Here is a 15,432-nt window from a genome sequence, read left to right on the forward strand (position 1 = left end):
TAATGTCCGAAAACTGTTTGCGGTTCCATACAGAATTGTCATCTTTTTACCACATAGACAGCATTGTAGATAGACTAAGTTGAACTTTTCTCCAGTATACCCCCTCTTTACACACGTGGGCCACGCCCACAATATGAACACAAAATAACGGCTTCAAATTTTGAGAATCTGTCTGATTTATACCTTGCATGAAAAAAAGAATTACTATAAATGACTTATAGACGCTTTTTCTGATTTGGTCTTATTGGCAACAACCTTGTTTAAACGACCCACACTTTTTTTTTTGAAAACTCCACTCATTCATTTGAACCCAGGATGCCTGCCTTGTAGTCTGCTCTAAAGTCTTGAAATGTTTTCCTTTTTTTGCCAGAATGAAGCCTGTACTGAAGAGACATATTTTCTGGTTGGTCATCTTCATGGCCTTTGCATTATCAGAAATGCCGGTGTCAGCTCTGGATCTGCACTTACCTGGTAACAATCAGCCTCGATGCGCTGGGATATCAAGAGGTAAACACTTTGTTCTTGGATTTATTGATAGTTACGATGACAGCCACGTCGCATCCAGGGAGCTGTTCATTTTGGTGGTGGCTTTCAGTAATCAGCAAACCACAGTCACCATCAGCAGCAAGCACGAAATAGCAGGAAAACCATTCCAGGAGACCTTTGTGATCGATGCAGGTGAATTTATACGGACCAACGTACCAGTTGAACTTGTGATGGAAAACACTGAGAGAAACCAAAAAGTTCTTGAATTTTCAGCAAGCTCTGATGTCTCCGTTTACGGTCTGATGTATCAAGATTACACCACTGACGGTTTTCTCGGTATACCAACAAATAATCTCGGCATGCAATACGTGGTGATGACGTCAAGACCATTAGTTGACCAAAACTCGCAGTTTGCTGTCATTGGGACAGAGGATTCCACTTTGGTTCAGGTTATATTACGAGGAGCAGTTACATTCGAAGGGCAAAGCTATAGTGCAGGTGATGTGTTAAGATTCACTATCAATAACTTAGAAGCCGTTCAAATCCAAGGTCAGAGTTCGGAAGATTTAACTGGAAGTATCATTCAGAGTGACAAACCAGTTGCTGTGTTCAGTGGCAATGAATGCACAAACCACGCTGGTTCATATTGTGACATGGTGACTGAGCAGTTGGTACCAGTTAAGAGCTGGGGACAGAGACACATCTACACCGCGGCCCGCAGTGACGATGACAACATCTACCGAATTGTTGCTTATTTCAGCGAAACCAATCTCACCATCCCCGGATTTGAACACCAGTCGTTGGAACCGGGTGAATTTTGGGAAGGGCGTCTTTCGGGTTCCGGCCTCATTAGGTCAAGCAAACCCGCTCTGATGATGCAGCATTTGGCTTCCATCAATGGTATCACAGTCGACCCCTCCATCATTCAGGTTCCTGCAGAAGAACACTTTGGGTTTGTGTTTGGATTCACGACCCCTCCTCATTCTGGAGGTGATTCCGGTGGTTACTTCAATTTCATCAACATCATTGTGAAAAATGAATCTCGACAAACTGTGTATCTTAACAGTCTTCCAATCAACGGCTCAAATGTACACGAAAGCGATGTTCCTCACACCAATTACGCATCACTTACAGTTCAACTTCCAAAGGGTGAAGGTGTCTACTATGTCGAGCAAACAGATCCGTTTTCATCACCCCTGTCTGTCATTGTCTATGGATATGAAGACGCCGAATCCTATGGCTATGCCGCTGGTCTGTCTCTCCCCAGCAATAAACATGTTCTGAGTTTGACACCGTACTATTTGCGAGAACTTGGTGGCGAGCTATTCACGATGACTGTTCCCTGTTTGCAAACAAATGCTATATCCTTTCAAATTGCTGCAAAGTGCAAATTTGCCACTGGCTTTGGAGACGTCATTGTTTCTGGTGAACGCACTGACCCTTACACTGTTGTCTGTATCACTCCTACTTTTTACAAGAACGGACTTACATCTGTCTATGTATCACTTGACGATGGTGGATCATTTCCATACTCCGGCATTGTCTACGTTGCATCTGAAGAGGATCTGCCGCCACTAGTTCAAATCCAACAGGTGAATTCCGAGTATGAAGATGGCATCATTGACCTAACCTCAGATGGTCCGATCATGTTATCCTGGGATCCTAGAAGTCTTGGTGAAGGAGTTTCACATGTGACTGTTATGATACAAGACACAGATTATGACAGCGATGGGAATCCAGTCTTGATGGATGGTGTTGCAGTGAAGAGCAATGTTTTGAACAACGGTAGTCTGATGATATATCCAAGCGAGCTTGACTCTCTCATTGGTGATGGTTTGTCTCTTCGAGCAACATATCTCACACCATCGGCTGTGCGCAAACGAGCTTTGCCATTAGTGATGGTATGGGCCATTAGAATCTATAAAGTTTTGAAAATAGTGAAAAGAATCTGCAATATTTCCAAATATCACTTCAAAACCACTGTTCCCACTGAAATTCCTGCGTGTCCTTGCAACACAGGACAAGCTGACCGAGACCAGAACTTCCAGGAGGCGAATTTTGCGAATTCCTTCTTCCATCCGGGTGCTGAGAACTGTTACCGGTCTGTTAATTCATTGCCGACTGGAGCAGGTCAACAGTGTTGTTACGGAACAGACGGTAATATCCTGGTAGGTCCCCCTGGGGGAGGAACAGCCGATAGGTACAGTCCAGGAGAGCATTTCTGGAAGCATCAATGGTTCGATGTCCTTCCTTGGCTTTGCTTATGCAAACTGTCAAACAACTGTAAAGAATATCACAAGTACAGGCCATCGGATGATTGTTCTGACTACGACCCACCTCGACCGGCTGGGGGCACTGGGGATCCTCATCTTACAAGTCTGGATGGCTACAAGTTCACCTTCAACGGAGCTGGAGAATTTCTGATGGCGTCTTCTGCAGTACATAACTTGACCTTTCAAGCCCGTATGGAGAGGTACCGCAACACCAACGCCTCTGTGTATACGGCATTCGTTCTTCAAACCAACGATTCCTCCAAAGTCCAGGTGCAGATGTCTAACATGAACGAGACACTGATTCTTGTAGATGGTGAGCCGTTGCGTCTTGACTCCATCCCCGTCAAAGTTCATCGCCTCAGAGGTGTTCGAATCCGCCTCAACTCTGACATGACCAAAGTCAACATAGCATTCAGTGCTGGCATTGCTGTCACCGTTTACATTGATACCGAGGTGATGTCGTTCATCGCTCAACTGGACACCAAGTTCCAGGGTCAAGTTCAAGGACTTCTTGGTAACCTAAACGGAAACGCAAATGACGACCCTCAGTTCCCAAACGGAACCATTCTGGAGCCTGGTTCTTCGCTGAAAGAACTTCACGATTTTGGTTTGGAGTGGTTGGTGGCTCCAGAGGAGTCCATATTCACCTACATTTCCCCATTTGACTACAGCACATACCACTTTCCTGAGTTTTCCCCGACCTTCGAGATTCCTGATCTGAACGAAGTGAGTCAGGAAATCAAGGACTTGTGTGGCGATTCCATTGAGTGTGTCTTTGATGCGGTAATCACCGGCAGCCTGTCTTTTGCTAACGAGACTCTTGTGGTGACAGTCACAATAACTGAAGTCCAGAAAGGATTGGTCAAGATTGTCAGCTGTGGCTACCCGGGTGATGTGGAGAACGGATTGCTGTCCGGGTCTGTGTATTTCGTGAATGCCACTGTAGATGTGGCTTGTGATGATGGCTTCACCTTGAAAGGGTCTTCCAGATTGACCTGTCTTGAAGATGGTCAGTGGTCGTCTGATCTGCCTGTTTGTGCTGGCATGGATAATGGCGAGGAGGGAGGACTAACTCCTGGCATCATAGCTGCTATTGTTGTTGGTGCCGTGATTGTTGTACTTGCTATCTGTGGTCTGATTTACATTTTCGTCAAGAGAAAATAAGTTTCAACAACAAAAGAAAGACACGTCTTGAAACAAACCACAGTTTCTTTACAGCTGAATTACACTGTAGAGGTATCGCAAGAGCAGTGGTAAATTATTTGTTTGTTATCCCGATCGTTATAGCCAAATCAACACACTAAGTAAAGTACATTAGTTCATTTTTAATCGCGCTTATAATAGGTCGGGTGTAGACCTTCAAGCCAGCTTATCAGATAAAATTTCGCTCAGATTACCAAGACAACATATGAAGTGAATTGCTCAGATTACCTGCCTATAATAACAAGGATAGGAGTCTGGATCGGATGCATATTTGTTTCCTTGGGTGGTTTTAAGCAGTATAGGCCTCGTAGCCCTAGTTACACGTGTACAGCGATTTTTAGCAAAGGTTGAAGTTTAAATGTAGAATGTAAGAATATTAATCTTGTTAATTACAATGCATAACACATACATTTCAGTGTTGTACTCCTTAAGAGGCAATCATGTTGTGAAACAGGTTCCTTTCAAGAGGCAACTTATATTATTTAAACCGATAAAAAAGTAACACGACCCGAGAATTGTTTCAGTAAAACTAAAAGTAAGCAGAATTTGTTACAAAACCAAGTAACTGTATGAATGGTTTGTCGTAAAAATGAATTGAGTTCTGAAAACAACAGTCATGCATGTATTCATATACCAACATGTTATGTTTACCAATTTTATTATGTAGAAATGATTGCTCTAGTTACGTCATTACAATAAAGGGAGTGTAGTTTTATATCGTTTATGAGTTTTATAATGTTAATGGCTGTATAGTGGTGTCTTAAACTTTGCTTCACGGAAACTTTACCAATATCCGTTTTTTTAGACTTTTCTTTAGAGTAGGTATATTTTATGATATTTATAATTTAGAAATGAAAAATGTTTTGATTGATTTCAGGATTTAATATCAAGAAAAAAAACAATTCAGCTTTTCATTTTAGGTTACACAGACTTTTTAACCACCTGTTGCCGTTGTTTACTTATGTACATGTATTGTGTTTTTATTTTAAACGTTGGTTTAAAATCAATATTGTAGTTATCTATAAAATACTTAGATTGTAACTAATGTGGATGAGTTAATTGAAGGGTTTTCAATAGATAAGAAGACTGTCAACAAGCTAAAGGACCAGGACATGAATTTTACTTGGGAACATATATTTCGCAACTTTCTATTCCTCTTAATGCATGAAAACTATTTGAATCCCATTGTTGGTTAACATTGTTTAAAAGTGCACTTCTATACCTGCATTTCCTGACAACTGAGGGAGCTCTTGCTGTGTAGTCTCTTTAGGAACACACTTTTCAGTTTAGTGGTTTTCTGTTCAAATTGTGAACCCAAAAATTTGTGAGAAAAGTTTTTGGACAAACGCAAAATTTGACTATGATGGAATTAACGAAAAGTGTAAACTATTTCCGCTTTAACGAATTACAGCGCGGTAGATTGAAAGACTTTTCCAGTAATGTTGATGGGCAGGAAAAGATATCATTTAATTGGAGGCTATTGTTATTTACATGGTGTACTCAGTAAAATTGGTTGAATTTGTCGTTGAAGTATGCTCAGATTTGGAAAATTGTCTTGTAAACGATTGCATTAAAAGGTTTTAATTAAAACGTACAGAAATATTGCATTGAACACGAAATATTCTCGCTTTTAATTATTACAGCGAAGTAGATTTAAAGGCAATTAATTACAATTGAGTGTGTGGGATATGATATCATTGGGTTTAATTTAATATGCAAGGTGTACTTTAAAAAAAAAATGTTTTAATTAAAATGTGCAGAAAAATTGTTTTTTTTTTCACACAATATTATCGCTTTTAAGTATAATAGCGAAGTAGATTGAAGTATAATCAAATGTATGGGATGTAATATCATTGAGTATGCCAGGTGTATTCGCGTAAAAGGTTATATTACAATGTGGAGAAAAATTGCATTTGCTATAAAATATATGTTCTGCCTAGAATTATTACAGCGAAGTAGATTTAAAGGCCTTCGAGTGTTGTTTTTGATTTCATATCATTGTAAATTAGTTGAACATCAATATGAACTCAACGTTGAGTTAACTTTGATTGTACTCATATTTGAACCGAAAATAGCAAAGGTTTGCTTCACAAAATGTCATGCATGCAGAATATATTTCGAAAGACAGCTCAACATTTTTCAATCGAGTGTTCATTATCATGAGTGGAGTGTTTGTTATTTGTCTAAAAAATCAATTCATTATGGGATGCGCTCTGTCGCACGGAAGGATATTGAGAACAGCCAACTATAGCTGTATTCGTTAACTTTAACGCCTCATCTACCCCTACTCCCTATCCTAGCCACCCCCTTTGAACATTCATAGATCCGTCTGATTTAAAACAAACTCTAGTTACAGCTTAGCTTTACAATGCTGTGCCATGCAACAGATCAAGTGAACATGAATTTCCTAATCCATTTTTTTTAACGCGTGAGCAAAGAGCAGCTTGTTGATTTCTACGAAGTAAGCAATACAGTTGATAACGTATCATGAAATTCCAACGACTTTCGTCGCCATTTTGGTCAACCTGATCATTCCAACTCAGTGGACTTCCCCGTAAATGTGCTACCAGCTTTTCAATCGCTTCAAGGTCATTGATGTAACGTAATTTATCATTAAACTTGGACTGTAAACAATTGTCATCAAGCACTCAGCCTCCAGATCTCTCACTCAATTAAAACAGACCTTACAATAGATGGGACTTTCCAGGAAAACGATCTGCCAAATTTAACAATCTCGAAATGTCAATGGTCAACCCACCAAGAATTAAAAAGAAAAGAAAGATGACAATGTTGATCATCACTTTTCTGTGTAACCTGAACACCTGTGACAGTTTTGAGTCTTTTTTTAAAAGACTCAAGTATGGGGATTTATCACTTTTGTCTATGGGAATTTTTTAACTGCACCCTATAGACTTACAAAAATGGCCGCCGCGCCACGCATGCGCTATGACGCGAAAGTGTTTTTTTTTTTTGTGGGAGGAACCAAGGGGAGGGATAAGCCATCAGCCGATTAAGGCAATGTCGAGAAAAATAGGGGAGGGGGACTTATGGAGGTTGAGAAGAGCTGGAACTCAATTAACGCCACGAGGGCGCTATACAGCCGGGAAATGCACATAAAAGCTTCCCATGTTCAGGCCTGATATCGACCTGAGATATTCTTTTCTTTCAGCTTTTTTTCACGAAACATGAGTTATGGATCCTTCTTCTTTGCCTTGGCTTGAGGAAAAATAGCAAACTTTCGGGTATTAAGGGGACACCCCAGTAAATAAGCAAAAAATCCGTCCGCCGAGCTCATATGTAAAAGTTATACACTCAAAATATTCTATATAAGAGAGTTTTGAGATTGGGGCATTGAAGACATTTGGCACTGTACCTCTGGCCTGGACTTAGGGCTTCCACGTCTGAGCATATTGGATGCAATTCGGTCCGAAAGTGGCGCTATTTAGCCATGTTGTGGAGGGACCTTTTTTTCTAAAATGTCTACTTTTCCAGTTTGGGAAATATCATTCGTTTAAGGGCTGGTCCTCTTTGGGTGAGACTTTTTCGAAATGTCAATGGTCAACTCACCAAAAATTGAAAAGAAAATGAAAGATGACATACTGGTTATAATTTTTCTGTGTAGCCTTAACACCTGTCAGAGTTTTGAGTATTTGTAAAAGAATTTTGAAGTATGGGGATTTATCCCTGGTGTCTATGGGATTTCTATTATTGGGTGTACCCTTAAGGAACCGAGGAGAAAATCGAAAGATAACAAGTCATATCATACGTAGGCATATAGTTCACAAATTAACGGCCCGGAATTGGGCTACAAAACGCGTTTTAAACGAAACGATATTAATTGGAAAGAGCATTTAAACGTAGGATATAAACGTCCGCACAACATTTTTTTAAAGAAACTGGGCGTTTTTGTGTTAATATTCCAGCGAGAACGAATTTCGGGGTCAACGTTTTGACTCTCAGGAGTCGTGATCCTTCGGCACATCTTTCATCGGTGCGTCGCATTCTGCGGACGTACGTGAAACAACTCTTGTGTATTAGTGATGTGTGTATTATGTGTTGTTACAAACACAACGTGTACAGAACACTGAATGGACACGGCTGGAAATACGTATGCCTATGCCACAAAATATCCGGCGCGTCAGAAGTAAACAATCGAGATTTTTCGTCTTTATCTCAAGAACAGTGCGACATTAGGTTAGTTTCCTTTCAACCAGACCTTTGAAATATGATAAGTAAACAATCCAAAACATACAATTCTTCGTTTATTTTAATATAAATATTTCGATAAATAACAGAAGTAATCAAATTGAAACTTACCGATCAATACATCTCAGATGATATTCCAATGTTATGCATTTTCCAAACGATATAATTCCGTGTGGTGAGTGAGATATTTGGATGTGTACTCCAGTAACAAATATCAAGGTCAGTAGTCTTCATCTGTGAGTGCCTGCGTGGACGATGAAACGTGGTTCCACATGAGCCGCTTGCCAAACTTCCTTGTGGTTGGTGTCAAAAATCCTCAATCTCGTACTATCGCATTTTAATAGTTTTTTTAATCCAGTATTTTCCGCAGTTGTAAAACTAACACACATGTATAACTCCGTTTGGATTTGAGAGGTAATGAAGAGCCTGTTGTGTATGCACTACAACCCACACGTGGTGACCGCATGCATGTGACTCTCCATGTAGACCCTATTTCTAAGACAAGACATTTTATCACGTAATGATAAAATCCATTATACTCCACGGAAATATTGGTTTGGTGCCGTGTGCAAATGTCCATGCTTGCCGTTTAATCTTTCCCGATTGCGGACGTAATATGAATATCTCGTCTTTTTATAGCAACCGTTGGGATTCTAGGCAGCCAATTAGCGTTGGGATTCTAAACAGCCAATCATCGTTAATGGTTGCCGCCAAATTGCTTGACCAATCCGTAGGCAGGAATACGTATTAATCGCTGTGTGTGTGTTTTATGTCGCAGCTTCAAAGACAAACATGCAAGTTTAGTTTGAAAATAATTGCCCAACTCCTCCCCAACAATCCTTCCTTTGTAATGCATTGCAACTGGTTCGTTTGAGAAAGAGGAGGCGTTTTTCGTGCCAAATAAGAAGTCGAACAAATAATCTTGTTTGGAAAAGGGTTTAGCTAACTTCAATAGGATAAGACATTTCGCTTGTACATGTACCTCAAGTTTCACTTGGCTAGATGTAATATTGTAATCTAACAATACAGCGCAGTGATGTGACATATGCACATGGCCTATTCCCTACCATACCTGGGAGTTTACACTTATAGTGTTAACATAAATGTGTAACAAATAGCCCGTGACATTCAACACAGATTATACCAGCCGCATGTCCCAGCGGTTGGAACAAGTGATTGTAATTTACAATTGGATATTCAACATTCAAAAGGTGGATATTCTTTGATTAACATGGCTCCGACGCTTTGCGTCCTCGCTCATTCGAATAAAAGAATCTCCAGTTTTTCGTCGCTGGCCTAAACTTAATAAACAAGCGCTGAAATTGATTAGCCTTCCTATGCAAACATACATTCTATGCCGAGTAGTCCTTCCAGTCAAAATCAAGCAAGTGACTGTTTTCAGTAGTAAAGAATTCCCAGCCTACATGAAGCAGGATTGTCTGGCTGGAACTGTTTAAGTAACTTGATACAGCTATTGACTCCAGATAAGTAATAAAACAGCTGTGACCACACCTTACATGCTTTGTCTATTGACCCAGTTTGACTTGTCACAGTGCTCACTTGATACAATAATCTGACTTGTGCATGGTGCCTAGCCTTTGTTTAAAGTATAGCAGGGGAAATAGAAGTGGATTTTGACTGCAAGGAAATTGGTCAGTGTCCAAAAAAGTTGTTGCCATCCATTGACCATTGTGTGAGGCGTGAGGGAAATTTAATACCACTCATTGGGGTTTAGGCCATGGATTAGGAGTATCTGCACAATAATAACGTTTCAAAATTCACTTGGTGATTTTGTTGTTATTACAAAAATATTTAGACTGACACTTTTTTGGAGACGTATGCAAATTAGGAATAGTCTGGTGCCTACCTGTGCTTCACGTTAGCGTTTGTTTTTTGTTTGCGGTTTTTGGGTAAAAAAAAGAAAGAATCAATTCGTCGCGGCGTGAGTTACAAAAGCACGATTTTTTTTCAAAGTTTAAATGTTACAATCTTCTGAAGTCAATATGCAGTGTCCAATTTCATGTTAATATGCAAAAATTGGAAAGGATTATTTTTGGGAAGGTGTGGACGTTATAATTAAAATGAACGTGAAAACACGTAATGCACGTTGGAAATAACAACACCAAGTACACGATATAACTCCAGTACTTGCCAATTGCGGTATCGAATCAGAATACAGGAAGAAAGTTTCCTATCCAGGGCTTACTATTGGAAACGAGGTTGAAAATAAAGTAGACCCGCTGGGGACGAGGTTGTGATCAGGGTTCTAGCAACTTTCTTTCCGCTTTGTGGTGTTATTTGATCTGTTCAGTTCAAATAATACTTGTCACTGAGCTGAATGCACTGTGCACATTTCAGCTGAGAACGGGTCAGAACCAAAGTCACAATGTGTTTATTGTTATCATTTTATTTGGTGGGACGCTGCTTTTTTCTCAATAACAAACGTAATTGTGCTGAATGTCAGGTGACTCAGCAGCATATAGCTTAAGACCTCAACCAAGTTTGGAAGAAAAAAAGTCAACAATAGAGAGAGGAGTGAAAATGCCAGGTAAACCAGGCTCATTTTATGGGCTTTTCAAGGGACTGACTTGGCATGAATAATTGTACACCGTGTCCCAATCAACATGTGCATGAAGGAACTTGACTACACTTCTCAAAAATTATAGAATCGAGAATTTTAGTTACTTTTAAAAAGTAAAGCGCAGTTTATTTACAACTGGTGAAACTCTAATGAAAATCCGTTGATGCTAATTGGACGTATGGCCTATCTGATTTGGCTCCATTCCAATAAAAAACTGAACTAAGGCCAAAAAAAAAATCTCCGGTTTCTGGTATGCGCGCGCGTCGCCGTAGCCATGCGCGTCGGCAAAATGAAAATTCCTTTTTTCAATAAAAGATGATGTCTCAAAACCGCCAAACTCACTGGTTTGACTGGAATCCTGCTGCTGCACAATTTTAACGTGTTTTTAGATTGAGTTATGTTCGAGAATAAGCTTTATGTGGCCTCTCTGGACTCCCATATATTTGAACTAAGTGTAGTCGGGCACCATTTGCAGTCATCAGCACGCATTTGAAGCAAAAAACACCCATAAGAATGTTATGCTATATATGTACGACACAGCACCTGACACTCCACATTCCAAATGTGTATTAGAAATGGCCACATTCCAACGTTACAAACTTTGCTAAGACACGTTCTTTGCTAAGATATACGTTAAGATACAAGTTCTGTTAAAACACAATAACTATGTTCAGTTAAAGCACAATAATAACACTCATGTAACATTATTGAAGTAGGGCAAACAAGTCCTGGATCTGTCTTGAACTAGAAACGATCTGACACCAATAATTACTGCAACACAAATCCCTCTACATGTACTGTGTGATTACCATTTGTATGGGATAAATTACTAATTTTAGAGGTGGGATATCTCTGGATTTTATCCACAGACTTTCATAGGAATTGGAGCAGTTATAGGTAAGACTGTACTGCAGTGTGTAAATTTAAGACTAAATCTATGATTCCTTTTTGAGGAATGCCAACGGATACAAATAGAACAAATTCAACAAAAGGCCTGACCCATGGGCGTCGCCAGGATTTTTTCTAGAGGGGGGCAAAACATATTTTTCCCAAAAAATTCTTGTATTTCTGAACAAATTCTCGATTTCTCAGTTTTAGACAGGGGCAGGGACATTTTGGCCCCCCCAGCTCATTAAATTCACACCACTATGACTTTGCGCCTCTTTTTTGTGTGGCTTTTCCGGGGGGGGGGGGGGGGGCAAGCGCCCCTTGCCCCCCCCCCCCCCCCCCCCCCCCGCGACGCCCATGGCCTGACCCAATGCTCTCACCCCAAATGCTACAAAAGAGAGGACCTCCCCGAATTTGTTTGTCCTTGATTTCGCAATTTTTTACCGGGTAGGAATAAGTCATAACAATTCCATACATGAACGTGACTTTACGCTCTATCTGAATACTACAATACATGGGGCTTTACCCGAAAGGTAATATTTCACATCACAAAACAGGGATTTGAAAAGACTTGTGTGTAATGCACATACTGCACAAACCCAGTGGACTATACGCACGTACACGATTCTCGCTGTCAAGTGATTAGAAATACATGTTCTACGCAGTTGCACTTCTGGTACTGCGGACAGACTGACTGGGAGTTTCTCGAGCAAATGAGCAGAAAAATCGAAAGGTATGTGTGTATTTGTTTCTATGGCCATATCGCCAAATTTTAGAACTAGATCTAAATAGTACACTATTGGGAATTCGGAATGGTCAACTGATTCCAAAAACGTTTTGTTTTAATCTATAGTTTTGTTCCAGGAGAAATGTATCCAAGAAAACTTGAAAATGTTGTTCCACTTTTTATCCCTTTACATGCTTTCTGATTTTCAGAAAACATGAAAGTCATGTAGTTTCCAATGTTGTACGTTTGTATCATTTTACATTCGTTGAATGAAACTCTTATCTTAGTATGCATGCAATACTTTACTGTTGTAAAATACAAATTTGCTGCAAAGTCCGATAATAAAATATCAGTTGAAAAGAGAACATCCTCGCCTATTGGCATTGTTGTAATGTGAAAATTGTTTTAATCAAAATAATTAATTATTAAAAATTACACTCTAAAGACATGTAAATTGTTGTTGAGTAAAGTTGTTGGGTAAAATAATTGAGTAAATTTTTAAACAATTATTGATTTAAACCCCAAAACATTATTACGCATCACTTGTGTTATAACAAAATACGAGTTTTACCCTTTCACACGGTAAATTTTGCTCAATAAAGCGGAGCCGTGAATCGTACTCCGAAAAGTTGATAAACGCGTTGTTGTTTACTCCGAGTTGGGCAGACGTTTACTACCTTGTATGAGTAAACATGTATACATTGCATTGTAGGCGCGCGCGGATTGTTCAAGATGGAGGACGTACGCGAGACCCATTTTTGAAGGAAAGTTTGAACTACGAGATTTTTAGCTCACGACATGCATCCTTCTAAACATCGTAGACTATTTTGGTGTGGTAAACGTGCGATCATCATGTATTTTTCATGCGTAATTACGGTTTTCATTTTCTCTTAAGTCCATGCTCTCACAGAGTCTGTGTGTGTGCATTATTTGTAACGCAGGTACCGAAGGCATCCAACACGTACACGTACAGCGAAACCGTTATGTTGTGGAGTCGCGCTGTAATAATATGCGTATAAATAACCATTCATCAATCAACTTTCTGTGCAAAAAAATTTACACGGCAATAAACTGGCTATAGTCTTTGCAAACGGAAGGATCCCTTCCAAATAACGGCTTCGTTGTACGTGTTGGATGCCTTCGGTACTGTGTTGCATATGCACAGTACCGACAGACTGACTCTGTGAGAGCATGGACAAGAGCATGGACTAAGAGCAATGAAAATGAAAACATGAGTAATTAGCATGGACAATATATGATGGTCACACGTTTACCACACCAGAATAGTCTACGATGTGTAGAAGGCTGCATGTCGTGAGCTAAAACTCTTTAAGTTCAAACTTTCTTTCAAAAATGGGTACGAGTTCTGCCAATTTATCCCCACGACGTCAAAGTCTATTTTTGTCCCTGAGCAAAATAAGAAATAGCAGCGAAAAAAACATAAATATAGAGGGGAAAAATATTGTTTTGCATATTTTTGAGAAACATTTGAGTACAATGTAACGCAACGTACGTTTAAAGTTTTACTCCACATGGAGTGGGCAGGACTTAATCAACATGATGGGTAAACAAAAATATTACTCCTTTTGGGGGTACCTTTTTAAACATATTTTTTTGAGTAAAAGTTAACGTCTTTTATGCGTGAAATGGTTACACAGTGCAGGACTAAAATTTGACACAACAGAAGTTGTGTCAAGTTTACCTCCATAACGACCATGTTCCCTTCTTACTGCCATAAAGAGTACGATTTTATCCAATATTGCCTATTTTTTTCTTAGAGTGTAACATTATGTATGAAAAGACTTCACGTAGTGTAAAATGAGAATTGCCAAAATCGTACAATCGGTTTATCGTTTCTTTTTCTGTGTTCATGTTTACAGCACTTCCTGACAGCACAGACGTGTATTTTTCTTGTCAAGACGTTTTGTGGCTTGCCAGAAGTTGACCAGGTGAGATCAAAATAAACTATTCCCGTACTGAACCACCTTGACAGAAATGTTTTCATAATGTAAACTCCAGTGGTGGCTCTTTTTTTCATGAACCTGTTTATGACTTTAATTACTTACGTTACTGATGTACTGCCCGACCCGACTGCCCAACAGAAATGCCTTTTTATGCCAGAATAGGTAAATATAGCTGGTTCTTGTAAAGTTGGACCAACCTTTGGTCTTGCCTATTTTAGGGCGCAGCTAAATTCTTGATTAAGGGGTGCACAAGAGCGAAACTCATCCCAGAACAATATTTCCAGAGTTTACAAAGGCCCTATAGGTTTTGTTTTCCATTTTGTGGGCATGCCCCGTACGTGCAAGAGGCGGTATATTTGAGCTGTTAAGTTTGAATCTCTGCATTGAAGATTAAAACAAAATAAGAACCCTTTTTTGCAATGGTATTTGCCCCTCTATGGGAAGGACTTATTTTTTTTCCGAGTGGGAGGAAGAACAATTCGAAGTCGTCTGAGGGGCTTAAACGAGTCCGATTTTGCCTTCAGCACAGGTATGTTGTCAAATATTAACATGTATAAAATGCTAGAGACGTTCTTTTTTTGCAAAACGTGGTACAGCTGTGAAATGTATCTAAAGCCAGTAGCCTTCACAGCAAAAAAAAAAAAAAAATATTCAAGATCAGTTTTCCCACGCTTGCAGCTGCATTCTCTACATGACGAGTCACGGGGCCGTCCATTAGGTACGTACGCACGCACGAAACGCCGACTTTTAGACCCCCTTCCCGAGGTTCACATGGTATACGCATTCCGGTGTACCGTATACATGTACATGTACTGTGCATGTACAATGAACCAGTATTGTAGGTCTCGAGACTGGTCTCGGTCTCGGTCTCGAGACCACTTTTTGCTGATCTCGGTCTCCGTCTCGGGAGCTGTGGTCTCGGTCTTGGTCTCGGTCTCGGTCTCGGTCCCTTCAAAAAGTGAGGGGGGAGGGCGGATTCCGCCCCGGCCCTTTTAGTTAGGTTAAGCCCCTGTCACACCTTTGCGTATCCTAATTCCTTATGAGTTCCTTATCAATTTTTTTCAATACGCAGCCGTACGATCAAAAACGCCAACATTTTTTGAT

At 39.9% G+C, this 15,432-nt stretch overlaps 1 protein-coding gene across 1 annotated transcript; it reads left to right on the plus strand.

The window, feature by feature from the left end:
• The first annotated feature begins 371 nt into the window (after window positions 1-371).
• LOC119721425 (sushi domain-containing protein 2-like) lies at window positions 372-5,976 on the plus strand. The gene has a single exon (XM_038191507.1). The coding sequence runs from the start codon at window positions 372-374 to the stop codon at window positions 3,921-3,923; it is 3,552 nt and encodes a 1,183-aa protein (XP_038047435.1). The 3' UTR covers window positions 3,924-5,976.
• Window positions 5,977-15,432: the final 9,456 nt, after the last annotated feature.

The sequence above is a fragment of the Patiria miniata genome, unplaced genomic scaffold (assembly GCF_015706575.1).
Source record: "Patiria miniata isolate m_02_andy unplaced genomic scaffold, ASM1570657v1 HiC_scaffold_13, whole genome shotgun sequence".
Classification (NCBI taxonomy): domain Eukaryota; kingdom Metazoa; phylum Echinodermata; class Asteroidea; order Valvatida; family Asterinidae; genus Patiria; species Patiria miniata.

What these genes read in the sequence shown, in the direction of transcription:
- LOC119721425 (XM_038191507.1), top strand. Translation starts at nt 372, where the DNA reads ATGAAGCCTGTACTGAAGAGACATATTTTCTGGTTGGTCATCTTCATG.